We start from the raw sequence: 27833 nt of genomic DNA, 5'->3' as shown, positions 1-27833 counted from the left end.
GCAAAGAAAGGCAGGACAGAACAGCTCCTGTGACACTGTAGGAGATCCTCAGGCTGCACCCAAGGCTCAGCCCCGGGGCACAGCCCTTGGCCCGGCCCTTCCCTCTCTGCTCTTCTCTGTGGCTGCACAGAGCACACAGAAGGACACTCTGGCATTGCACACAGGAATAAAACTGACAGCTAAATGCTCCTTCCTCCCACTGACAGTGATCCTGTGGGATCACTCAGGGCTCCAGAAAGGGAGCAGGGCGAAGCTTCCAGATTCCTTCAACCCTGGGATGATGTTAAGGGAAGTGGAAGATGGGGGAGCTCTTGTCACATTGATTATTCTCTCAGGAAAGGCACACTGAAAACTTGCCTCCAACATCCTTCAAGAACTTCATCTCCTTTTCCACTAGGGCTTCCAAATAATCCATGTTGCCATCCCAATCTAGAAGGGAGCACAAATCAGAACCATTTCCATGGTGTGCTGTGATCCCCTTCTGCCTTTAGGAACCGGGCACTGCAAAGGGGTCGGGTAAGGCCATGGGGGCCAGATGTGAATGGAGAAGGCCAAAGGGGCCTGGGGAGCTCAGGGCTGGCTCCTGGTCACTCTCCAGACTCTTTGCAAGCCCTACCAAGATCCGTAGAGGGGCAGCTGGAGCAGCCCGGGGCTGTGGGGCCTCTCTTCCTCCCACAGAGGAAACTCTCCCTAAAGCCCAGGGGAAGCCTCCAGCTGGCATTGCCACAGGTATCCCTTCCTCCCTCACTCTCTCCTGCCCTCCCACTGCTGGGACAAATCCCCCAGCCCAATGGCACATAGCCAGGCCCACTCAGGACACCCTGGAGCCTTGCTCTCCCCCTCTGCCCTTTCCCCACCGTGGGCACCCCGTGCAGTCACTTCCAGGTTTCGGGATGTGCCTCCCAGGCAGGGACCCCAGCAGGACTGCTCTGTGAGAAGATATTTTTCCAGAAAATCTTTCTGTAAGAAAAACTGCTTTTTTCATCCTCCCAGTGTATTATTGGTGTGGGACAATAGCAATTTAGCAATAATTTTCTGGGTACAAGTTATTAGTCATCTTCTGTGTTCTTTTGAGGTGATATTTTCAGTGTTGGTTTTTTTGTTTGTTTGTTTGTTTGTTTGTTTGTTTTCATTAATGGCACTTTTGACACCATGTGGCTTAGTCAATTACAGATGTCCAGAATAACAAAACTCACAGTTTGCATATGTGTCTCTGTGTTTTTCTTGGGGTCCAGAGAAATGTGACTATTCTGCATTTCCTAGAAAGGGAGTTGTGAGACCTCAGCCCTCGCTGCACATTACACAGAATCTGTAATGAGCTCTTTCTGTGCCTCAGGAGGAGCACAAAGCAGCTGGAGTGGAACTAAGAGTCCAGGCAGCTGAACTTGGTGGGGATGGAGGATGGTCAGCACTACAGAGAAAATGTTCGATAGCTTGTCAATTCATGACCCTGAGGTCTGAGAGGCTTCCATTCCCTCAGACAAATGCTGATCCCCATTAATATGAACGGTTGAACTTCGTGTGACATCAGTCAGTCCAGGGTCTGAGTGCAAGTACATTATTCCCCGTGCCATTAATGCAAGTCACATACCCCAGCTAGGCAGACAAGGGAAATAGAATTTTCAGTAGTCATTGTTTTGCTTTGCAGTACTGTGTGGACATGGCCAGCTTCTCATGCTTGATTATCTTCAAGATATTTGTTGCATTTTATAAAGTTCATCGGCAAACTTGTGCTTGCTTCTTAAAAGTGGTATGCTGTATCATGTAGCCCATTTGACTGGGTAGAAGGAGGCATGTCATATTTAAGATAGTGACACTGATAATTAGCTGTTAGCATCTAATTCCACTTCTTTTTTCACTTCAGTTGCTCCTAGAATATCTAGTGAGTACATTTAGCATCAGTTTCCCCAGCAGAAATAGTAAGGACACACTTCCTTTGCAATGATGCAATGATGTATGTACTAGTTACTGTATATTTTAAGTTGAATGTATGAAAGGTATTATATAAGTTTTGAAAACTACCTTAATAGTGTTTTATTCTTCTCTAGGCACAGGAATTTTGATTTTGTATTGTGATTTAAATAGACAATAACTAAAAATCAAGGCTTTCGTTGCTTAATTGTTGTCACATATCTCATTTTAGGGGTGGTTGCCATTTAGTTTGGTAAAGGATCCAAAGACTCAGATTCCTTTTGAACAGCCAATATCTAGTTTTTCTGATGATTTATTCATAGCAGTTTGGTTTTTGCTTTTTCCTTGTTAGGAAATTGCCCTTCATAGGATCTGTCTATGTAAGGTTGTTGTATAATGCATGTTCATTTGCTTAGTTATATTTGTAAGCTCCAGCTGTGCCCATCACTTGCTAAATCTGTCATTGAAGGATTTTGTTTACATTCTGCCTGGCTTTGTTTTCAGATGTCTCTGAATTCCTTCCTGTGTTGAGTCACAGCTGTGAAAAGAGAAATCTCCCTCTTTAATTCAAGGGGTCAGTGGTTTAAAAGCACTGAAGCCTGGTGGGGAATGGCTTAAGAAGGTACTTAATAATGGTGATCCCAAGGCTTCATAAACTTACACAAGGCTCATCTGACAGGAAGAGTCCTGGATCTCTTCAAGCCCTGGTTTCTTTGAGGAGTAGCTATTTTACCAGGGAGTGGAATCCTCTATGGAACAAGCACCTGTGATGGGTCTTTGCCACCTGCTCAGCCGTGGCTATAGAAACACAACTTAATCTTCTCCACCACATTTCTTTTTCTAGCTAAGCCAGCATGGAGCCCAATTCCTTTCTAGTAGTTTTTTTTTTTTACCCACAACATTGAGAAATATTTAATGTGGTAACTACGATGGCTTCCACTTCTTGGTGCCACTGGGAGATAATAGACTGGCAGGAAGGAGTTGCTGATCTGGACAGAAAAGAGAGGTCAGCCTGGAGCACGCAGATGGTCTGGTGTGCTGGGCGAGCAGAAATCATTGGTGTGGTTTGGGTGTCAGTAAAATTCATCCAGTGGCATTTTTCACCCAGCTTGTTTAGACTCCAGTGGGGGAATCCTGGAATAAATCCCCTTCTTGTCTCAGTGCAGGCAAAAGCCTTATTTCACATACCATGTAAGTAATTTTGATACTCAGTTCTGGGCTTAGTTTTCATGGGATGGGCAAACCAGGACTATGTGGGTGAATTGTATGTGGAAGCTGTGAGATACTGAATTAAGTGATACAGCTAATGCAGTGCCTGCACCTATGCTGTGTGTACTCCACTTGCCCTATGCACACATTGCTATTCTTGATACTGGAGTTTATTATCTGCCTATGAATCAGTTCTTGAATTGCTTCAGCTTCTGGACAGTTTCATACAAGAAAAGTGATCCTGTTTTCAGTCAGATTTTAATAGTAAAGCAGTGAATTCGTAAGCAGCTCAGGTAGACATTGCCCTTATCAGAAGAGTCTTTGGGAAGATAAGGTCACTAGAGAGTAGAAAAAGTCATTTGATAGCTGTCAGACATCCAAGTTTAAGTGGAAGGATGTTGGATGTTGAGCAAGACCTTCAGTGTGTGATTCAGTTCAGTTACTCATTTGTCCATTAACTGCTAAAGGAAGTAGTAGGAAAATTAGGATTGAAGGAGATGTGAGGAAGTCATATGGTTTTGTTTGTATTTCAAAGGATGGATAACTTCAGCTTTGGATTAGATTGCTTAGAGCTATGTCCAGTCAAGCTTCAAATGCCTGCAAAGATAGGGAATCCACAACTTCTCTGAGCTCCTGTTCCAGTGTTGACAATCCTTTCATTCTTTGAGGAATGAAACCTCAGAACTCCCTCAAGCTTGAGATTGCCTCATCATCTTACGGGACAAATGACTTAGGGAAAAAGGAGATGAGAAGTGTTTTACATCCTGCCTTTTCAATATTGGTCTTCTGGTTATAGAAGCTAACTTGTTGACCATCTAAATTTTTCCTTGTTTTTCAGTGAAATACTGATTCATCCTTGCACACTGTGTCTTCACTTGGTCCTCACAAGACAAAGGAAAGTTATTGTGATTTTAAACTGAAGTGGAAGTATTTCTGTGTTGAATGGAGGAGATGATGCTTGAATTCTTGGTTTCTTTTTCAGTATGGCTGTTTCAGATTCCAGGAACTGTCATGATAGCACCCTTCACAAAGCAGCTTAAAAATAGACCAGCAAAACAACTATTGCACCAAATATAAATTGATTCCTGCTGTGTCACAAACAGAAAGGTTTTTGAGACTCTGAATAGATAGCAGCATGTTGTAACCCTTGAAAATGGTAAAATTGATGATGAGAGGACACAGGACTGTTGAAGCTTTGATAGCCTGCTGTCTGAACCCACTCTGGCAGTGTGTTTTTCCTTACGCAGCTCTGTGAAGTTCTTTATAGAAAATGAAACTGTGATTGCTTGTAATTTTCTGCCGTTTGCACAAGCACTTAAATCACAAATAAAACACTGGAAAAAGTGGTATGTGAGTCATGGATCTCCCTGCAGGAGTTCCAAGTCTGTTGTCCCTGTGGAGAAGGTTGGCTGTGTGACTAGGGGGATGTGGGTCCAGACTGCTAGTGTGACATTCTCCAAGGGATGTCATCTCCTGTGGCAGCATTAAAAGAAATCCAGCTAACTCTAACAAGGATAGAGGGTAGACAATGGAGACATTAAAGCTTTTAAACTGCTCAGATGCTGTGATGAGGAGTACCTGAGGGAAACCCATCAAGAGGAACAGGTCCCCATTGAGTCAGTGACTTGTGTAAGCTCACAAATGGGATTTTTTTATAGAGGTTCTGCTGATTCTCTGTTACATATACTCCAAATTTAAATGAAATCAAATGTTTAAAAAAAAACAGGAAGAAAGCAAATGTGTTCAGTCTAACAATAAAATAACCTGGTTATTGGGCCAACAGAGATCACTGTTCTGCAGTGTACATATTCATATCTGTATCACTTTACATTTTAGCTGCAAAAAATGTTGATCCAAAATTAGTTGGACAATGCATTTAAAAAAACCCTTCTCCAGTAGGCTTCAAGAATATAGTCATGAATTATTAAATCAATTTGTTGGAAATGGAAATTAAAATCTTTCCAGCATGTCTTTCCCTATAGTGTAGTTTATTCATTAAATCCTGCAGACTGTGCTGGACAAAGTTCACTGACTGTGCATCAAATAATGAGGCCATACGTTGATGAAAGGAATTTTAGGAAAATATGCCATTGGATAATTGGATATATAGCAAACAGATTTGATCAAAGCCCAGCTGCCATATGAAGTACACGTTTTTTAACCATTGCTAAATTGTATTGGCCTGAATTCTTTTGAAAGTTATGATTTGACTTCTACACAGCTGACAATAAACTAAATAGTACTGGCATTTAAGGAAACATCCTTTCAGGATTTGTAAAATAAAAATAATAAAAAAATGTTTTATTATATTAAGATGCCAACTACAACATGCAGTTGCCTCTACTTGACATTTGTAAATTACAAACTATTTGGCAATACATTAATGCTTACATCAGATAGTCTAGCTACAAATTTTAGTACAATAAAGCTTTGGCTGTGAAATGAAATTTACATTTTAAATATTTATATAAATGTAAGTCTTTGTTCCTTTATTTCTTTTTGCTTTGGGGAGGGTTTGTTTTAGGGTTGTTTTGGTTGAGTTTTTGATTTAGGAGGGTCTGCTGAGTTGTGATTGTGTGCATGATCTGCAGTTGTGCCTGCACACAGAGTTGGCAGTCTGGTGATGCCTCAGATGTGTGTATGGCTGAAATGTGTAATATATTGCTGTACAGTGTGCAGCTAATGGAGCCATACAGCACTAGGACCTGGCTGAGGTCTGGATTGCTTGGATCAAGGACAGGAGAGCCCCACCTACTCACATCTGTAGATGTCTCCACAGACACTGGCTGGCTGTTCCCTTTCAGAGCATGCACTGCTATCCACCTTGCTGCTGTATCCTGCAGAGCTCTAAGTGTGGATTTGATATATCACAGATTTCACCAGAGTGCTGCACTACCGTCCCATCAAGCTGGGCTTTTCACAAATGCACAAAAGGCATAATAGAACAAGTTCAAGTAACTAATCTGTAGAATACCCCATTGCCACTAGTTACTGGTAATGCCCAAAAATATCAGCCAGTTCAGACTTCTGGTCCCTGCTAGAGGACCAATGCTTCACTCCTGCCTATGTTGGAAGGTCTCCTATGAAAGGAAATAACAGAGAATGGTTTTTCCATAGCAAAACACTGGCAAGAATTCCTGGAGGTGAAAATGTGACTGTAATCCTTCCTTTGTGTTGTGTTTTCTGGCTCTCCAGTATTTTCTCAAGAGCAGGCCAAGGCTGTTCCACAGGCAAAGCTTCCTGCAAGTGTTGTCTCCTTGTCTCCTTCACTCAGAGCTGAGCCAAACCACCCCAAGTGCTGCAGGGGGTGACAGACATTTCAGAGGAAAATTCTCTGTCTCTCTTTGAACCCTTCAGACGTCACAGTACTTGGCAGAAAGTGGTTTTCCATCTAGTCTACCTTTTCATTAATGTCTCTAGGAATTTTTATGCTACTGCTTTTTTCTTTTATTGGATACCAGAATTACAAAACTCATCTTAGAATCACTTTTCATAGCGTTAGTGGTTTTTTTGGTCCGCTGGGGAAACATGCTGTTCTTAAAATAATGTAACGCTGAGGTTTGGCTTAGGGCTCCTTTTGCTTCTTATGTGGGGCATTCTGATGTCTTTCTAAATAAAGAGCCTGTGGAAAGCTGTTATTATGGACGTAATACCTGAAGTCATAGTTCCTTCCTCAAAGAAAACAAGAGGAAACAAGAGGAAAAAGAATCCATAAGAGATACATATGCATCTGAATTTAGATTAAAGGCATGTTCATATTTCTGTGCAAAGATCCCAGCTTCACATCTGACTGGTGGGACATTTTATTTATGTCCTACCTCCTCTTGGAAATATAATTTTCAGATGACAAATTGCTTTCCATCCCATCTTTTTTCTTGAACAATAGATACTGTGTTTGAGAAACAGACTGTAGAATGTAAAAAGCAATGAGTCTGGTTATTTTTTGGGGTGTTTTTTGAGTGGGGTTTTTATGTTTGGTTTTTGTTTTTTTTCTTTTTTGAGGAGACACAAATGCAAATAATTAGGGTTAGAGAATAGCATTTGCTTTATCATTAGTCTTGGGTTTACGTGTTACATGTCCAAAAGATAGAATACCACAGATAAAATTTCTCAGAATCACTGTTTGTAATGATACATAACATGTCTGTGTGCATGGCTGTCTCTCTGTCACTTTCTGGAAAGATTACTTCTGTGTCTGTGTGAAATTTTTGAGTGCAATCCTGACCTCACTGACATTGACCTGAAAAATACCCTGATATCTTTTGAGGATGAAGTGCTCATTTCCTGTGTGTATAATTTTAGGTGCCCAACAGTAAATTTCAAGGTCAAATGAACTCTTCAGAGCAGTGTGATGCAGACCATTCTGTAAGGTTTCTACCATTTCTACCAGTGCTTATCTCCAAACAGGATACATGCCTGTTGGAAATGCTTCCACCAGCAGATTCCCTTCAGAAAGATGCTGAAAAGTATGAAAAAGTAAACAAAACAAGGGAGTTCCTTCCTTCTTCTTCTCTCATTTCACTTCCTTAGTCACCATTTTTTACTTGAGCTTGTGTTCATCTCAACAAAAAAACCAGTGTAATCCTCAAATGTACTTTCTCTGTCTATTGGAGAGCTTTATTTATTATCAGGGGGCTCTCTGCAATAAGATTTTTTGCTGACTATTCCCTCAATTATGTCCTCATTGTCTCTCAGACCCTTCATTTTTTGCTCTATTTTGTTCTTCTCAAGTGGGAATCACAGCAGTGATTTTTCTTGCCAAGTTATTGGTGTCGAATGGGTGGTGTGTAAATCCTGTGAGGAGCTCAGTAAAAGTTAAAGCCTTTATAGTTTTGCAAAACTCATTGTAAGCTGGGTTATGCTTCTTAGTTTTCTCTGCTAATTGTTTGGATATTTAACAATAGCAAAGACTGCTGCATGACAAAACCTCATCTAAACCAGGTACACTAAACCCAGTAATTTTATGGAACATAAAATGAAAAAAAAAAAATCACTTACTTCAGGCTCACATAATGTTTTTTGATTGTACCATTGTATTTTTATTCATTAACTTATCCTGGTGTTGGGAAGTGAGGTAATGCTGATCTGGGGTTTGTGTAAAAAGCAGTATATTTCTGAATCCTGAAAGAGAACATGTTCTGTACTATAAACAGCACAAAACCTACTTAAAAAGAAGGAGAATGGTGATGAATAATACTGTTTACCAGTTCTTGGATGGAGTTAGCTTTAACTGAGATTTCACAATGAAGAAAAAGCATCTTCTGCCAAATAATAAAGAGAACATCTATCTAAGGGGTACAAGAACATAGTTTCATTGTGCTCTGGATAAATGTCATCTTTGTTATTGCAGAACTAAGTTAAGATTGTTAAGTAAGTCTGAGGATGTAATTTTATTTTTAGTCTATTTGATTTTCTAAATTACTAATCTGAGCCATGTATGCTTAACAGTTTACCTCTTACTAACAAAGACAAATCAATATCCAGTTTATGGTTATAATACAGTTTTGAACCACACAGTAGGCAACCACAATAATTTTTCTTTTAGAATTTGTATGAAAATTTCAAGGTGAGATATCTACATAATGCATTGGACATGCATATCTGTATACTAGTAGTTAAAATAACATGCTTTGCATTTGTGTGCATAGAGATTTTCTACTTGTAACAGTAGAAAATAATCTATCTAAATAAATAGACATTTATTTCTTAATAAAGAGATGATAAAGAGATAATGTACCTTTCAATAAATATGAATTGTAGGTGGAGTAGTTTTTGTTTATTCTTGTAGCTGATTAGTTTTCAATCTTTTAAAGCAATATGTTTGTCTGAAAGGCCACTTTTGTTGATGTCTGGAAGAGACATCTTTTGCTCTCTTCTGACTCCATTGACCAAAATAAAATAAAATCCCAAGATGTTAAACAAGGATAGAGAAAAAGAAAGAAAAACTCTTGCATTAGTGATAGAAAATTACATATTGAAGCTAAATGGCCTAGGCAACTTACTCATTAGGTTTATAATTAATTTAAAGGCTTATAGTGACTAGATTTAGTAAGCTGTAGTGACTAGATTTATAAGCTTATAGTGACTAGATCTTATCTAGAGCTTATAGCTCTAGATTATCAGTTGTCACAATTTGCAGCATTGCTATTAGAGTCACTAAAACTGAGCCATAACTCTTTATTGGAATATAAAATTCTGAGTTTTAAAATGACCTTGGAAAACAGCTTTTAAATTGTCCTCCAATTTCATGAAGGCTTTTTTTAACAGAATTAACCGAGAGTTTCATGAATACAGTTTAAAAAATGTGTGTTTGCAGATGGGTCACAGTCATTTCAGCTCTGGACTTCGTGATGCCAGGAGAAGTCAGAAACTACACAGTATTTGTGAATGCAAGATTTTGCATTTAGATAGGTTTGGGTTTAACAATCTGAAAAAGCTCCCATAAGCACAGAGCTCCTTACTGTCTGTGTGTTTGAGAAGGCTGAAGAGCTCTGTTTATTGCCACAAAGGGCCTGGAATAAATTATGTTTAGCAAATTGGCTCCAGGGTTTCTTGTCTCAGACAGTAGCTTCGCAGCAATCTGTTTTATAGGCTCCCCCAGATGTGACCAGCTGTGGGGAGGTGACACCTCGTTTTGGGACGTGACATGGCACATGTGCCAGTCAGTCTGGCCACTCTCTGTCAGGATGGCAACCCACCACAGCTCCACTTTCTGTCTCCTGGCAGTGTAACCCACAGCCCGGTCCGAATTTATGGGCCCCGCTGGGAGGTCCGAGCAAGACGGAGCCAGGCTGCTCAGCCCCTCTCAGCCTTGTGCCTCCCGCCCCTACGTGGGGCAAATAAAAGCTCCTTTATTCTGCTGGAAATGCCCCCGTTTCAGCGAGGTGTATGCATGGCTTCCTTCCCTGCTCCGTGTTGCAGGTGATAATTAACACAGTACAGTGCTATTTCCTAGCCGAAACCAAGGTGGGGAAGCAGCTTTAGCCTCAGCGTTTTTCTTTTCAGACTGTTTTTCCTCATTTATTTTGGATCAGGTCATGGTGGGGAAGTTTTAGAAGGTGTTGGTCCTTAGCTGAAGTACCAAAGAACTAAACAAATTAGTAATTTTTCCTTCTCTGACCAAATTCTTCTTACTTTTGAGGGGTGGAAGGAACGGAGGAGTCAAATTTGCTTTTAGGTTTTATGTTTTGTTTCTGCTCATGAGACTGTTTGCTTCTGATCAGTGTGACTGTGGGTCTTTTCAGCACAGGACACTGATTGACATTGCATATGTTACAGAGAGGAAGGGATATTTCCTGAAGATTAATGGCAAGTTACTTGGCCTGAAGTTCATTAACCTGAGCTAGACTGTTGGAACGACTCTGTGTGGAAGCTGGAATTGTATTAGAGGATCATCATAAACTAAAAATATATGTGACAATCTGGCCAGATTGCAATGAATCTAAAGACAGGACAGGGTTGGTTCCAGCTCACAGAGCAGCTGCCTCCAGTGTAAACTAACCACATTGTGAAAGCAAATGGTTTTTCACAGACATTATTCAAATAAAAGGGAAAAGAAGGAAAAAAAAAAAAAAAAGCAAAAAAACCCCAGAAAAACCTGAAGGTTCCCATTAGCAAAAAATGCCTAAATGAAAAAGTGAGGTTATGAGCTATGGCCAAAGGCCTGAGTTTTTTTGCGGATTCTCAGTCAATTCAGCAAATGACAGTGCATTGACAAAACTGGTTTTTAGTCAAATTTATTCTTGATTCTTCACAGTAATTTGCCTCAAGAAAATGAACCCCAAATTCTTTGGTGAATTCCCTGTTGGCTGAGGCCCAGACCTTCAGGCCATGACGTCTCAACATACTTGCAGTGAGATTGGCTCCCACTTAACTGCTTCTTTTTGAAGTATGGTTTGTCACTATCATCCTGCTGAAGATGAACAGGACTGGTGTCTCATCTTCATATATTCTTCCCCCTCCTCCCCTCCCCTTCTTTTGCCCTTCTTCCCCCTAAATAGATTTCTTAAAGACAGTTTAACCCTACAATAGTCTAATCCACATCAGTCCTTTGTGGTGCACTCTCAGATAGATATGTTGGCACAGAAGAAGTAAGAGTCTTCTCTTAGGATCTCATTCTGTAATAAAGAGAAGGGAAAGATGAAACAGGCATTTCACGTTTGTCTGTTTTCTCTCCATGTCATCTCATAAACATGCACTCCCCTTGGCCAAGAGTAGTGCATTCAGACACTGAATGTGAGTGTTGAAGAGGGGACTGAGAAGAAAGAAGCTCAGTGTTCTGCAGTAGGAGCTACGCTTTGGGCATTTTACAAATTATTTCCCTCTTTCTCTTTCACCAGCGTGCCCTTCTTGCACACTTCCTTGTCTTTTATTATTGACAGAAGGCCTGGAGGCTCAGAAAACCCACGTTTCATCTGAGAGAGATTTCCTGTGTTGGAGAAAACTGTTTCCATCCTTTCAGGCCATGGTTCTGGGTGCTGCTGTAGCTCAGAGTTGCCTGAGCCAGTGCTGCAGGAGCTCTAATGCCAGACCAGGGGCCACAGGCTGTGCTGCACCTCTCATGGGCTTGTAAGGAGCCTCTCCTTTGATGTCTGCGCAAGTTCTGGCTGATGTGGGCACTAGGATTGCTCATTTAATCAGGCAGTTCCAGTACCTTTCAGAAAAGAATTTTCATGGCAAGTCATGAGCCATTAATTTTTCGACTAACCATAACGTTTCTTTACTCCTTGGTTTTACAACATTACTCAAACACTGGTATTTTTAATTTCACCAGCTGTCTCACTTGACCTCTAGCATCATGAACTTGCAGGAGGAAGGATCTGGTCTGACAAGTATTTTCATACTCTGATCTCTGTGATTTATTAACCATCAAGTTTTGCCTTCAGAACTCAAGATGCCAATTAAAATAATTTCATGTACAAAAGTGGAGTTATTGGGCAAAAGAGATCCTTGATAGCTGGGTACAAATGACACCAGAATTGCTGTTGCTGTTTTTGTGTGAGGGGGCGTGGTTGGTGACCTCCCTGCTTTACCATGGGAGGCCACAGATGTGTAGTTTTCCCGCCTCCCAAGTTGTCAGTTATCTGTTCTCCCTTCCTCCAGTTTATGTCAATCACTTTGTACCCCTTCCCTTTGTTCTAGAAAGTTCTCGGTTCTTTGTACCCCCATTGGTTCCTCCTCCGAAACCACTCCTACCCTCTATCCCAGTTGGCTGTTGCCGTGTCACTCCCGCTTGACTCCACCCTCATACCCTCACCCGGCTGGATGCTCTGTACCCTGACCCTCCTCCCCTGTAACTGTTATAAACCCTGCCCCGCCCTGGTTCGGGGCTCTCAGAGCTGGCTCGCCCTCTGAGTGGCTGCATCCCTTCACCTCCCTCGCCTTCCCTCACCTAAGCCCTCAGAATAAAGCTGCTTGAGAGACTCTCGCCCGGTGGAAGACTCATCTCTTTATTACCACCATTGCGTGCCCGAAGTCCCCGACTCAGTCGGAGTGACCGAGGCACGCTTTAGTTTTCTTTTGAACTACTGTGCTGTGTGACCTTGAGGAAATAGGTTCACTGCAGCTTTATGGTTCTGTTTTTGTATAGGGAAAATAAGGACAGTGATAATTGCTTTCATTTGTAAAACACTTCAAGATTTATGGAATATGAATGACACTTCTTAAGTGAAAAGTATTGCAAAGCTGGCTTAGTTGCACACTGTGCTAACAAAATCTCTTATCAGCCTGTTGACCCCAGCCTAAAACACTCATTAAAGTTTATAGAACATTTTGGTGGATGAGTTGCAGTTATTCTGCTGGAAATATCATAGGGAAAGCACTTTAAATCCATTATCTGCACTGACTTTTTTTCTATTAAAACTAAACACAACTGCTTGTTCTATCTGGTTTTCTTAGTTTATTTATGAAAGTTTTGATGAGTATGTACTCATTGTTAATTCTGGTTGTACCCCCATGGCATCTGAGACATTACAATTCATTCTAGTTGTAGCATAAGCATAAAATAGCTGTTGTACTGAGATAAAAAGTTAAAAAACATTAAGAGATCCAGTCGAATGGTATGAACTAACAAGTTGTGTGGTCACTTTTGAATGGCAAATATTCTTTTTGTGGGTGTTGCATTAATTTAATTTGTGCTTGAACTTTAGCTGTGCTAGACACTGGTGTTTGAAAAGTTTACATATTTTTCGAATGTCAAAATGTGTAAATTTAGTATTAAAAAAGACAAACCATTTTTACTTGTACTGGAGAAAAAATGCTTTTGTAGCAAAGAAATTAAATGAGCTGCTCTTTAAAGATAGGTCTGGCTTGCCTACAGAATTATTATTTATGCAGTAATGCAGGTCTACAGATGTTTTTCCTTTTTTTCTTCCAGATAAAACTTGGGTTGTTTGAAAAGTGGGGAGATAGTTCACCATAGTGCAAAAGAAGATACAAAAGAAGAGAGCAGAATGAGAACTCTGCAAGTGCCACATGCCTGCAGCCTGCTGTCTTTAGTGATGCTGTTCCTTCCAGTCACTGGAATGTCAAAACAAAATATCCCAAGACTGAAGCTTTCCTATAAAGGTAAACTTTCTAGTATTTTTTTCCGGTTCTGCTGCTTTTGTTTTGATGTGATGTTGCCAGCATTTCATTTGTATTACTTACAAGGAAAGCAAAATACTCCCAGAAATACAAAATAGAAGCCTTAAAGATGGATTAATTCTGCCTAGGGATGGTATTAAACTCTGCGGCTTTTTTGTCATATAGAGGCACATGTTTATGAAATATAGCTGTCTTTTTAAGCTATTATTTCCGTTTGCTCTAAGAGGACATTAACAGACTACATAACTTAGAGGGGAGTGGTATGTGAACACTCCAAGCTGCATTGGAGACATTTCCATGTGGCTGGTGGGGATGATGTGAGACATGGAGAACATTCCCACCTTCCTAGAGCATCAGAGAAAGTCGAGAGTGCTGTCTCAAATGTTTCCAGGGGACTGACATTTATTTTTGTAATTCTTTTTCTATCATTAAGTTGGTACATTAAACTCCATATATGTGGTTTTCTTTCTCCTTGCCTCTTTGGATCACAAAATTGTGTTTCTCTGTGGAATTTCTTAGTCTTGTGTGTAGTTCTTGTTGGGAATGGTACCATCTGAGGAGTTTCAACATATTTGTGTATTAATGGACCATTTCTTAAAGAAGGTTGATTTCTTGTTGCTTTGAATGTAGATTACACCTCCACAGGCACAGAGATGTGACACTGACGCTGTCTTCTTTGGCTAAAACAAATGCTCCCAGTTAGTTATGTTTCAACTATGTCAGCACCCTGCCCTTATGGGAGCTATTTCTGCTCTGTTTCTCAAACCTATGTCTTCCTATGCATTGCAGAATTGCACTCAGGATGGTGTGATGGGACAGGCTGTAAAGCCTTCATCGGGGCTTATGATACGTTTATCATGAGGACACCCAGAGGAATTTATTGAGTAAGCAGAATGACATGCTTTTTATTTACAAGCTTCTGTTTTTCTAGATTTGCATGCCACTGTGCATGCTCTTCCACTGTGTATAGATGTGTTCGGATGTGTTTGTGTGAGAGAGATGGAGGAAGCAAGATCAAGGGATCTTGACAACATTTTATAAATTCAGGAAACAGTTGCACTCACTGAAGCCAATGAATACAGAAACTGAAAGACCTGACATGAGTTATGAAGGTTAGCAGTAAAACCCTCCTAACATACAGCCAGCCTTCTCACAGCTAGGCCTTTTGAGATAATTCCCAAAAGCAGCATATACCATATGGCAATGGCACTTACTGTGGATTTGACACTTACGATTAGTGAATTCCTCTCAACTTCAAAAGCAGATAGCCTTTGGCAAAATCCTGATGGATGCATTTGGCAGGTAAAGAGGGAGAGAAAGAAAAATTATTGAGGTCAACACAGAAAAAAAGAAATGGCTGAAATCTTAGTTTGAAATAGTGGCAGAGACCTGCTGGGAGCAGTTGGGAAAATGCCTGAGCTCGTTTAAAAAGACAATGAGCAGATGATTGATATTTAGACCCTGACCCAAACTTTTATTAGCAACTTTATAAACCTTTCAGTTTGGCTTGAGGGATACCGTTTCCTGTCCAAACTTATCCACCTATATCCCTGTAGGGGGGGAAAATCAACAACAGATACAGATGCAAAATAGCACATAAATCTTAATTTAGAGAGCTGTGATGGAACTGAAAAGCCAGAAGAAAGAGAATTATGAGAATTTATTGTGCCTTGTCTTACTTTTTTTGGGGGGTCGAAGGTGTGTATTTTTCCACATGGATCAAGAAAAAAACACTGCTGTTTCTTCACACTTATGTATTGTAAATGATATCAGTATGGCTTATCATAATTAAACCATATTTTTGTTGTTGATAACAGGATGTCAGATGTACTGAATATTTAATAAAGTTGTCAGAATTAAGTCTACCTTCCTTCCCCCAAGTGTTTCAGACAAAATAATTCCAAGGTTTCTGTGAGTAGGATGTAGGAGAAATGAACTGTCTTGCCAGTCCTCATAAAATTGTTAGTCATGTCACTGACAAGTCCTGGCATCTCTCTTCTTTGGAATTAAGACTTGAAATACCATGAGGAGGAGAATACAAGGTTCTTTCCCTTCTTTGTGGAAAACAGAGGAAAACTGGCAGCATCAGGCAGTTCCAAAAACCTGGTCACATGCATGTGTCTGAAGGGAAGGTTTCATTCTCTTCAAGGTGCAGTGTGATTATGGCATAGGTCTGTCTTCCCAGAAAAGATGAGCATTTGCTGGGGCAGGAGAGCTGAAAGTAGGCAAGATTTTGCTCTGCAGTTACTGAATCTCCCAGCTGCATCAGTCAGTGGTGGATGGGGAAGAGGGAGAGGGTGGGGTAGTTAAAGATGTGTCTCTAACTGCAGGACTGCATCAAGAAACCACAGCATGTCACAGCTCCTTTGTGTTCCGACAGCAATTGAAATTTTAGACCTTCTCTTAATGGCAGTTACGTGTTTTCATCTTCTCTGTGTTTTCATCTTAAGAAGTGGGAATCTGTGCTGGAAATGTTAAGATATTCCAGTGAGTCATGTGGGGATCAATGCAATACAATGCATTTCCTTTATTGTGTTTCCCCATTCTAAAAATGTGTTCTAAAAAATCGTGCACATATAAAGCTACAACTACACACAGTTCAGTTGAAATATGTTGTAATACAGAATTAAAGTCATATATTCTCCACCTGTGTTAATATAATACACTGTGATCTTTAATCACATAGTTCATCCTTTATTCCCACATTTTCCCTGATCCATTAGTTGAAAAATTCTCTTCTTCACTTATACTTAACTTCTAGATTCTGATTCATGTCATTACTATCCCAGAAATTGTCACTGCTCTTGTGATGTTTTTAGGGTGCTCTCTCTGCATGGACCTTACTTAATCTATGCCTCTTCAATACTTCTACAAGTTTGAGGTGCTTTTATTATTATGTTATAGCTTTAATAAATGGAGGAGGTAACAAACTGTCTTCTAATAGAAGATTGCCATCTTTAGAAATCCAGGGGATGATTTTTTAAATAATATTCCTTATTTTAATAATCTTTGTCTAGCTCTGCTTTCAATCTAAGAGAAACAGTGTATTTATCACTCATTTTTGTGTATCTGGAGATAACCTGTGACCTTCATCCAAACTGCAGAACTCTTTGAGCACAGAAGTGACATTCAGCTTCCCTGAGCAGTGCATCCTCCTTGTCTGCTGCATCATTTAACATCCTCATTCCAATCCCTAGAGTGGATGCAGAAGGACTGGTTTTCATATACCAGTCTCATTCATTAATGTCATTTTCAGGACAACATCAGTTTTGTTACTAAAGAATGGAAGGGTCTGTGTCCTAATTCATATATGTGTAATTCACGCAGTGTAGACAGTCATGTTTCGATCTTCTGAGTAATAATATTTTTTAGTTGAGAGGTACTTCCATACATATTTTCTGAGTGTATCTGTAGGTTCTACTTTGTAGGGAAAAGTAGAGAATAGCCAAATCAGAAGATTGATTGCCATCTAAGGAAAAAAAAAACAAAAACAAAAACAAAAATTAAATGTTTTTTGATTTGTGGCTATCCTAAAATTTCCCTGTAAAAATGCAGATTCCTAACTGCAAATTTAACCCTATTGATTTGATTTACTTTGCGGATTTTCATGGACATCTTAGTGTACTCTCTTTTCTCAGTGAATGCAGTTATTTTACAGAAGTGTGCTCCCTGGTTTATTGGCTGAGGGAAATGCCCCAGCCCAGATTTGGACGTTGTCACAAGTGACATACACAAACATATATCATTCCCCTGTGGGAATGTGGCCATGCCCCAGAGTAAGCCATGCTTGCTGTGAGCAGAGGTGACTTGGTCACAGCACTAGGAATATTGCATCGTGACATACTACATAGAAAAAAGCACAACTGAAAATAACCTTTGGCTTTTACAACAGGATTTACTTAGCACTGTTAAAAACAGCTATTGTAGTAATTTAAATCTAATAAACAAGAACATTTTTCTCAGCTGATTTGTTTTTCTCCTCATTGAAAGAATTAAGATGCAGCCTCACTCCCACTGAAGTAATGGCAAGTTTTTGGCCACTGAAGTAAATTGAAGCAAGATCAAATTCATACTCTTCACTTTTTTCAGCTTGCATAAGTAAACTAAAGACGGTCAGTTCTTTCTCCTCTGCTGAAGGATGACAGTGCTAAATCATCAGCTCCACATGGAAATTAGCCACGTTTAAAGGATTGTTTAGTTTCATGCAGTGTTCCGTGCACAAGATTTTCTTCCCCCTAAGAGTGATCCATTCTTTAACCATGGTGAAAAAGCAAACAGAGAATATTTTGGTGCCAGGAATTCTTCTGAAAATTTGACTGGATGAGTACACTTGCTTAATGTTCAGAAATGGTCCTTGGAACATGCTACTTTACAACGTCATGCATTCTGTTCTCTATATTGTTTTTGCTTTAAACCTGATTCATTTTATAACTGATGAGATGCTTGACTGTTGCGTCAGAGCAGTTAGTTAGTTTAAGTTTCAGTACAGCAAGCTTATTTACATGTCATGCATCATTTAATTACCCATGAAAACATAGTTAAAATTATGTACAGCTCCTTGAGCCTCACTTAAACTGTCTGTGACACTGCAGTAGTCCCAGTACCCTGACAGGGTGTTGCACAACTATGACTGGTTGGAATGTGGTCAACTGGTGATGTATAAGAGAGCCTAGAAATGAGTTTTTATTTTGCAGCTGTGCTTGCTCTGCTGGAAGAGGAAGGAAAAACAGAGAAAACCCTGCTCCTGTGGTAGTATCAGCAGCTGTAAATCTGAATGCTTATGAAAATCAAGGAAAGTGTGTTGAGTGAAGAAGTGGTGTTTTCGTCTTGTTTGTTATTTAATTAATTTTTGATGGTTTGTTATTTCTCAGAATAATCTCTGATTCCTTTGAGGAAAAACATGAAGTGTTTATGTGAGAATGAAGATCCTACTATTGGAAGATTGTATACTTACGCAAAAAACTTTGTCTGTTTTGTCTCAAAATGCTTTCTGGAGGCAGTGAGCATTGAGACTTATAATATACCCTAGCTTTATGATGGATGGGCACTGCTGTCCATGCAAGGAAAGTCTATTGTATATGCATAAACTAAATATAAATGTGAAGGCATTTATAAATAGAAAACCCAGCAAATTTCTTGCAGACTATTTCTTTTTTTAAGCTAGTGAACTTGAAGGTCACATTCAACTATATGTTGCATTTTCTGTCATATAATTATCATATATATAATGTCCTGAAGAGCAGCTTCCAGTCATTGACATTAACAGTTTACATAGCAGTTGAACTAAGAATAACCTTGGAGAACTGACCCATATCAACCTCTTAAGTGTAAACTGTAGCTCACAACAGTTTTTGTGTTTCAATGGTCACAGAAGGGCCTCAATTTGGTAAAAGACTTGTGTTCGAAAAATACGGAACTATTCTGCTGAGGGTTTGCTTTATTAAATCTTGGAAAATGAGAGGAAACAAAACTGAAAGAGTGATACTTGGCAAATAATTTTTGCTCCCATGGAAAAAGAAGGATGGAACAACATCAAAAACAGCTTCCCTACAAGAATGCAGGGAAGATACATCATAAATGGCATCAGCTTGGAAAAGGGTTCAAAACGCTTTATTTGACCGCTTTTGCTAATGACATCTGTTAAGCAAGTCCAATTCAGAACAGTTTTAGCAATCTCAACATTGTTCTCCTTCTACACACCAATGGGAGGGTGTGATCCCCCTGACTTCAGTGTCTGTCTAGCAGTGGCCGTCTGTGGTCACTGTGCAGGTACTCAAGTCACATCCTGTTTCCCTTTCCTCCCTCCCCATTTCTGCAGTTCCATTTATAGATGAGTTCCCCAAAGAAAGGTTGAGGAGTATAATCTCTCCTGTACTCACAGTCCTGTGGAGATAAATACACAAAGAGATAGCAGAAAGAGACAGAAGTTCCTTTATATGTCAGAGAGATTGTCTAACTCTGTTTAAGGGAGACAGTTTTGAAGATGGGGGGAGTGACAGAAGTATATCTTTGCAGAACTACTTTCTGAACAAAATCCTGCTTCTACCAGAATTTTGCATGGTGTTGAACCACAGAGTTTGAGAGCTAAGAGGTTATTGAAGGCATCAAAATTTTGTAATTAATTTATTTGGCCTTTTTAGGATGGTATTAAATCTTCCTGTGCATCATCCATGCAACCTGGATTTCTTTCAGAAAGATTTCTCACAAAATCTGTAACAGAGCATTAGCTTACGTGACATCCTGCCGCAAAGTAATAAGTATAAATACTACTAATAAAAAATGTCCCCCACTAGTATTAAATAAAAGCCGACACTTGTATACTGAGAACATCCATGGGTCATGTCAACCAAATCTGTATTTGACAAGGGTTGTGTGCAGGGTGCTTGTGCCTGCTTTGCCAAGGGAAGCTCTGGGGTTCCCAGGTTCCCGAGTGATGGCTCTGCACTCGGTGTCTGTTGGGGCTCTGGGTGCCCGGGGCCATGATGAGTTCCGTGCCCGGGGCCATGATGAGTTCTGTGCCCAATGCCATGATGTGTTCCGTGCCCGAGGCCATGATGTGTTCCGTGCCCAGGGCCATGATGAGTTCCATGCCCGGGGCCATGATGTGTTCCGTGCCCGAGGCCATGATGTGTTCCGTGCCCGGGGCCATGATGAGTTCCGTGCCCGGGGCCATGATGAGTTCCGTGCCCGGGGCCATGATGAGTTCTGTGCCCGGGGCCATGATGAGTTCTGTGCCCGGGGCCATGATGAGTTCCGTGCCCGGGGCCATGATGAGTTCCGTGCCCAGGGCCATGATGAGTTCCATGACCAGGCTGGCATGGTTGGTGGGGCTGGCCTGTGATGCGCTCTGGGCTCTGTGACAGCACAGGGGCCGTGTCACAATGGGGGCAACTATAAAAGGCCCCAAGCCGGTGCCGCTGCCCCAGTAGAGCCTCGGCAAGCGGTGAGTACACAGCAGAGGGGAGAGGGGGCTGGAGGAGGGCTGGGACAGGAGCGCCGGTACCCGGGGCTGCCCCGTCTCCAGGGCCCAGCACCAGGCAGGAGTGCCTTGCTGAGGGCGTGGTGCTCGCGGGGGCAGCGGTGCAGCCTTGCCAGTTGCCGGGGATCCTTTCCTTCCTGCCACCACATCCCTGCCGCTCCTGCCCCTCACTGTCTGTCTCTATTCTGGCCCCACTGAACCCCTTCTGTGTGTCCTCCTGCAGACCATGGTTTTACTGTCACTGCTGTTGGTGCTTGTGCAAAGCCTGATCCAGTACCCCCAGCCAGCTGGGGACGGGCTGGATGAGGCCACACACCAGAGAATGCGTGAGCATCAGGAGCTACTGGACTGTGAGATGGCCCGGCTGCTGCAGGAGCTGGAGCAGGACGAGGGCTGGGGAGCCGTGCCCTTTGGTGCCCTGCAGCAGTGGCCAGTCTGGGTTCTTCCTGGCATCCTGCTCCTCTTGGACCTGTGGTTGGGCTGCAGGAGAAGGAGCTGTGAGGCCAGAAGCAGCAGCAAGGAGCAGAGCTCCTGCAAGACTTTGGGAGATGAGAGAATAACTGAACAGGAAGAAGACACCGCTGATTCAGAGGAAGGTGGAGAAGACGGTGATATGACTCTGGAGGCAGATGACAGCGGCACTGAAAATGACAGAGAAGGCAGTCCTGTGGCTGCAGATGACGGAGATAAGGATGATGCCATTGAAGGCAATTATGATGTGAAGATGAACGAAGACAGCGATGTCAACAGTGGCACTTATGATGTCAAGGAAGACAGCGATGTTGGCAATGGCTATGACTTGAAGAAAGAAGGACAGAGTGATGGGGATGTGCCAGGAGACACTATCACTGAAGCGAGAGGGAGCAGCTGGGCAAGATGCTGTTGTGCCTCCTGCACCACTCGCAGGAGGAGCTGCAGCGGAAGCAGCAGTGCAGCCTCCTGGAGACACTCTACACTGGCTCCTACCTGGATGTAGAGAAAACCTCCCACTGGTTCTTCCAGATGGTGAGATGCTCGTGGCTGCATGTGCCTCAGTCATACTCATGGCACTTGGTGTTTCAGCCCTGCAGCCAGTCCTGCCAATTCCAGCTGAGCAGAGGCAAGAGGACCCTGTCAGTGGAGATGCTTTTTGGTGTGCGCCAAGGGGACTCTGACATCTTTGTGGTCAGCCAGCCCACAGAGGCCCAGAAAGGCAACTCCAGTAACCTTGCAAGCACAGCGTGGCCTGAGACATTCGCTGTGGCAGAGGCAAAATTCTTCCAGCACATTGCCAGGCAGATACCGTGTAAGAGGTTGCACCTGAAATACCTGCAGCTCTTCACCTGCATGCTGAGCGGCACAGGTTTTTCCACCTCTACCTGGAAGACTCTGGTCATGCACGTGTTAAACATCATACCGCAGGTCTACTGGCACAGGAAGGAATTTCCACTGCGGCTGTGGGACATCATGGCATTCCTGAAGTTCTGCCTGAAATGGAAACACCTGGGCCATTTTGTTCTAGGCAACGAGAAGCTTCCTGCAGAGATCAGCTTGCCGCCAGCAATGCAAAAGGTTGAGCCGCTCAACCTCTTTGAGTGCCTGGCCCGAGATCCAGATGCCCACAGAAAAGCGATGGAGGCTTGTGAGCAGCTGTACTTTCGCCTCTGGATGCTGCTCTCCAACACTGAGAGGAGTTCCCTGCACAAAGCTCTGATGGAGAAGTTCACAGCCGATTGCTGCGACGTGGACTCTTTGTGATGGTTGCATTTGTCTCTGGCAATCCTGAAGCTGCTTTCCTGCTCCTGCAGAAGGAAGATGCTGCAGCGCATGGATTCGTTGTGCAGACACTTCTCTGAGTGGCCTTGAGTTTAGACTAGATTAGTTTAAACCCTTAGTTTAGAGAATTACACTTAGTTTAGAGAATCCCCCTAGTTGCTTGTCTGCTTTTAAATAATACTTGAATATCTATGTTTGATTAACTAATAAAAGAAGATAAGTTTCTCAAATCACCTGAAATGTGTCATTCCTTGTACATAACCCTCTGTATCTTAGAGAATGTCCTTCCTATACCTCTATCTGAAATAAAGACTCTTTGCAAACAGAGATGTTGGATCTATTAAGTATGCTGTCTCTTGAGCATTTCCATAGAAATGCTTGAAGTTTGAAGTGAAAATGCCCTGAAGTACGTGACATTTTGCAGCAGAGTACTTCTGAATTTTTTTAGCCATCTTTGGAAAAGTTTTCTTTACACAGTCACTTTTATATGCTCCTAGGGAACAATCAGTCCTAAAAGATGAAGACAGAGAAGTCCCTAACTGCAAAACATGTGATTTAATACATCATTATTTGGCTTCTCATAACCAAGGTTTTGACACAAAATTGGGACAGCAGAAAGTCCTTTTTCTGTTTTCCTGTTTTCTCTATTCCTGGTTATCTGTGTCCTTTTGGAGAGGCCCTGCTGGTCTATGAATGTAAACTTTTCCACCAGGGCTGTATAAGATTGTATAGCAATGAGAGCCACTTTGCATGCACAGCTTTACCCATGGTGAGATGCAGCTAAAAATATATAATTTACAGCTTGCAGTACATAGTAGAGATTCGTAGTAGTTTGGAAGTATTTATTCTCTTTGCCTTTGTACCAATGCATTTGGGGTCATCTGGTCAATTTTACACTCAGAATACCTCAGGAATTGGATAAATCGCTGCAGTCATGCTATAAATACTTTATCTGAAAAGTTTGGTTGAGAATTTCTACAGTGCCCATGTAAATCTTTATGTGTACTCTCCAACATGAGAAAGGACTTGATCCTACCTAAAGGAAAGTGAGGCAATCTCTGTTTTTTGCTGTATATATTTTGAAATTTGTACAGCCATTAGTTTCAGAGTCCTTCAAAGGTGTCATTAGATGTAACTGTTTTGAAAGATGTTGAGATGTTCTCTTTCTGCTATTTTAGCTGTAGCTTGTCTTTAAAAAATGTCTGTAACTGGTCACAAAGGGAATTCTGAGTCTCAGCCAAGCTGGTTCCACATTGCTGCATTCCTGCACCATGCTGGAGTTGAGGAATGGTGGCATGATCACCACACATGTGACTTGATGCTGAGAAGTCTAAATATGTTTTATAAATACAAATATCTGTTATCAAAACAGAATGACATTTTTACTTTTGAAGCCTTTCTGTGGCTATGCTGCTGGAGATTTTTTAAGTAAGCAATGACCATGCTGTTTTAAGCCAAGCCCACTGAGATACTGTGCTAAATAAATAAAACCCAGTCACTATTCCAGCTTCTACCACTCAGCAGTGAAATATTAACCCAGAAGGGGAGTTAGCTGGATGCTTATTTAATCACCAAGCTGGAAAAAATGATTTAATTTGGAGGAAAACAGCAAAATGAGACTATAAAACTGAGTGCTGTACATGTACTCATGAAAGGCCATCCCTGTAGCTGACTTTGTTACTTGTGAGAATGCTTGTTCTGTGTTAGCCAGGCTACAGAGATGCAGTGATTCAACCTGACAGCTTGCTCTAAGCTTGAAAATCACTGGGAAATGTGCTTTTCACAGTACATTTTTCCAGTGTAATATCCTCAGTGATAGTAAATATGTCTCATTGTGAAGGGAAATTTCAACACATAAGATTGGATTGTGTTGTTTTATGAAGTGTGACCAGTGATTAATTTGGCTGCAATTTAATCAACCCTCTGTTAATGTTTACTTGTGAAGTTTTATTAGGTCATGTTACAGTTACAACCTTATCAATGGTCATGCTCAGACTTTTACTTCCAAGCTGTTTTCAATAGTAAGTGACTGGCCAAACCTGGTTCTTCATTGCTTTGCAGCTTGTGTTGTCATCTACATCAGTAAGAAAGGAGAAGTAGTGTTGTCATTTCAATCTGGAATATTCTGCGGATGTTTTCCTTATGATGTAGTGAAATAAATGATTGTACAAAGCATCACACAGGGCTTATTCCCACTTGGGCATTTCAGTCACGAGGCAGCATTTTCCTTCACTGTTGTAGCTCTTCTAGGTGGGGTTTTTTACTGATAAATTCTGGAACTGTTAAACAACAGATGAGAAATGTCCATTTGGAATAGTCGTTTCAGAGATCTTCCTTTCGATCAAGAAGGAAATGGGAAGTAGAGAGCAGTCTCAGACATTGTTCTTCATGTATGTGGAGAATCAAATCCACATATTTTTGTAATTGACACTCTTGCGAAGGCCCATGCTTTTATTTGCACAAGCATATAATTTATCCTTCCTTAGATCAGATTGCCTGTGTCTGCAGATGGGAAGGAATTTTCCCTCATATTCTGTATGTTAGTTATTTGTGTCCTACAGGTGAGGACTGAGGTTTTTATATACCATCTTAACCATAAGCTGCTCCTAAGTGATCTTGCTAGCAATTAATAAACAAAGCTTTTAAAGTGTTACTAGTTTAGAAAACAAACCCTGACATCTTTGTCTTCACAAAATATATGTGAGAGAGGACAGTGCTGATGTATAGCAGTGTAATGCCTAGCATAGGATATCATTTTTCAATGTGAAGTAGGATTTTTTTTTCAAAGAACTGCCAAATAAATCTCACCTAGGGGAATAGGAGTGTCAGGGCATGACAATTTGTTTTCAGATTGTACCTTAACAACACCCTGCACTGAGCCAGACAAATGCACACAAACTTAAGTAGAAGTGACTGAGCCAAAAAATAATTATCATAATTATATTCCAGATAGATTAATAATGATAAAATATTTTTCCTACCAGAGTGCTGTTTATTAGGCAGCACCAGAACCTTATATTTTTGCCTGTCATATGGTTTGTGAGAGTTCTTGGAGAAAAATGTTTGAGTGGGTTTTTTTTCCTTGTATTTCATTCAAGACTTTTTTCCCAAAACACTGGCCCTAATTTTCATAATGATCAGGATGTGCAAACGACTTTTGCAGTAAGTCTGGCTTTTCTAGCAGGAATGCTACATTATCCATTCAGTGCCAGGAAGGTGGAAATACCCTTAATTTTATGTCAGTTAAATACAGGATTTGCCTTTCTATCTGATGATTTCCAAATAGTTTAGCTTGGAGAGTTTGCTTGTGGAAGAACCGATTCACATGTTTATTTTCTTTTCCCCAAAGTAATGACTACCTAACAAGACTTAACTATCCTTGTGCTCTTTTCTGTATGTTGTTTTTGTCCTCATACAGAATTATGTTCACAGAATATTCATTAGGCAGAATGTTACAGAATTCTTTTTGCAGTTTTATAGATTCTTTCATTAGTTTCACAGAGCATCATTTTTTTCTTAATTACCTTTTGAAAGATATTTGAATCTACTGTTAATTCGCAGTAAAACTTTAGTGTAAAATTTTTTTTTTTAATAGGGATCTTAGCGGTGTTGCTACTGGATGTTCCCCTTACCATACCATTCTCATTGAATTGGAATAAATTGTCTTTGAAGATCCCTTGTTTGGCTGGAGAAGGAGGCCTGTGTAAGCAATGTGAAGTTCAACAAGGCCAAGTGCAAGATCCTACACCTGGGTCAGGGCAATCCTTGATATCAACACAGACGGGATGATGAATGGATTGTGTGATGACTAGGCTGAGTGCAGCCCTGCAGACAAGGATTTGGCAATACTGGTAAATGAAAAAAGAAAATGGATATGAGCCAGCAGTGTGTGCTCACAGCCTGCAAAGCCAGCTGTAGCCTGGGCTGTACCACAAGAAGTGTGTTCAGCAGATAGAGGGAGGGGAATCTGCCTCTGCAGTCTGCTCTGGTGAGACCCCACCTACATTCAGTTCTGGGGCATTCAGTTCAAGAAAGACATGAACCTTGGAATGAACCTTGAGAAGAGCCCTGGTAATGGTCAGAGGGCTGTAACACCTTCCATATGAGGACAGGCTGAGAAGTTTGGTGTTGTTCCACCAAGAAACAAGAAGGCTCTGAGGAGACCTAATTGTCGCCTTCCAATATATAAAGGGGGCTTGTAAAAGATATGAGCAATAATTTTTTTCCAAAGTCTTTATTGACAAGGCAAGGGACAGTAGTTTTAAATTGTGAGAGAGTAGATAGAAACGGGATATAAGAAAGACATTTTCTGTTATGAGAGTGGTGGGAAGCTGGTACAAGTTGCCCAGAGAAGTTGTGGATGCCCCATCCCTGGAAGTGTTCAAGGCCATGTTAGGTGGGGCTTTGACCAAGCTGATCTAGTGAAAGATGTTTGTCCTCATACTGAGGGAATTGAACTGGATTATCTTCAAATGTCCCTATCCACTGTTTCCTACTCCTGATTATTCTTGGCTGGCATTGACTTTTTTTGCTGCTTTATATTTGGAGCACCAAATATGGTGAGGTATTGATCGTTGAGCATGTGTATGATAATATAAATGTAATTAGTTTTCTTAGAAAGAAGGAAAGATATAGCACACATTTTTCAAAGATCTGTCTTTAGTGGTTTCTAATTGATGTTGAATTTCTGATTCTTCTATACCATACAGATAATTATAAAGAAAATTTTATGTAGAAAAATATTTTGTGAAAGTAAATATTACCCAGTTTGGAAGTAAAAAAGCCCAGAGAACCCCAAAGTTAATGGCAACTGTATTTTTACTCTGGAAAGTCATACTCCAAGACTGCACTTATCTCACTGGTATACTCCGTGCTGGTTGCATATATTTATAAAAGACACTGATGAGTCATATATAAATATTTTGATTATAAAGATTTTCTTCATTTTCCCACAGACTTGCTGCTTTCAAACAGCTGCATCCCATTCCTGGGCTCAGCAGAGGGACTTGATTTTCGAACCCTGCTGCTAGATGAGGAGAGGTGCCAACTGCTGGTTGGGACAAAGGACCACATCTTCCAGCTCAACTTGGTTGATGTAAACAAAAATGTAAAAAAGGTCAGTGGGCTTTCTACAGAGTTTATCTCCTAAGTTAAATTTTGTTAAATTCTATTTTTGTTTGGGTTTTTTTGTGGTTTTTTTTATTCATTTCTTCACAGGGTAACTGCAGATTCATTGTGCAATGCAATTTAGCAATATTTGGTAATCTCACCTCCCACAGTTATACATATTATCTTTAATCAATTGAATTTCTCATGCTATATGATCTCCTGTGTGACTGATGACCTGCAAGAGATTAGCTATGTGGAAGAGCCCTGCAGTGCATGAAAACAGCAT

The 27833-nt window shown here is 41.0% G+C and overlaps 1 protein-coding gene, 1 long non-coding RNA gene and 1 pseudogene across 2 annotated transcripts in view; 2 read left to right on the top strand and 1 right to left on the bottom strand.

Annotated features, from left to right (window-relative positions):
* Positions 1-10466, top strand: part of LOC140681041 (nuclear pore membrane glycoprotein 210-like) — a 67894-nt pseudogene extending 57428 nt beyond the window's left edge.
* The window catches only part of LOC140681105 (uncharacterized), a 399832-nt gene that overhangs the window by 95006 nt on the left and 276993 nt on the right, over positions 1-27833 (bottom strand). The gene's annotated exons all lie outside the window — the stretch shown is intronic.
* LOC140681040 (inositol 1,4,5-trisphosphate receptor-interacting protein-like 1) lies at positions 21297-22420 on the top strand. Its single transcript, XM_072920199.1, has 2 exons — positions 21297-21464; positions 21542-22420. Exons 1-2 carry the CDS (start codon positions 21297-21299, stop codon positions 22418-22420), a joined length of 1047 nt encoding a protein of 348 aa, XP_072776300.1.

This window comes from Taeniopygia guttata, chromosome 31 (genome assembly GCF_048771995.1).
Source record: "Taeniopygia guttata chromosome 31, bTaeGut7.mat, whole genome shotgun sequence".
NCBI lineage: Eukaryota > Metazoa > Chordata > Aves > Passeriformes > Estrildidae > Taeniopygia > Taeniopygia guttata.
The sequence above is the reverse complement of the archived record's forward strand: the minus strand, read 5'-3'. Positions and strand labels throughout refer to the sequence as shown.

Excerpts from the sequence above, each read along its gene's own strand:
- LOC140681040 (XM_072920199.1), top strand. The coding sequence starts at position 21,297 with ATGACTCTGGAGGCAGATGACAGCGGCACTGAAAATGACAGAGAAGGC. Across the intron at positions 21,465-21,541 it reads ATGTCAAGGAAGACAGCGAT|AGGGAGCAGCTGGGCAAGAT; the intron begins GTTGGCAATGGC and ends CACTGAAGCGAG.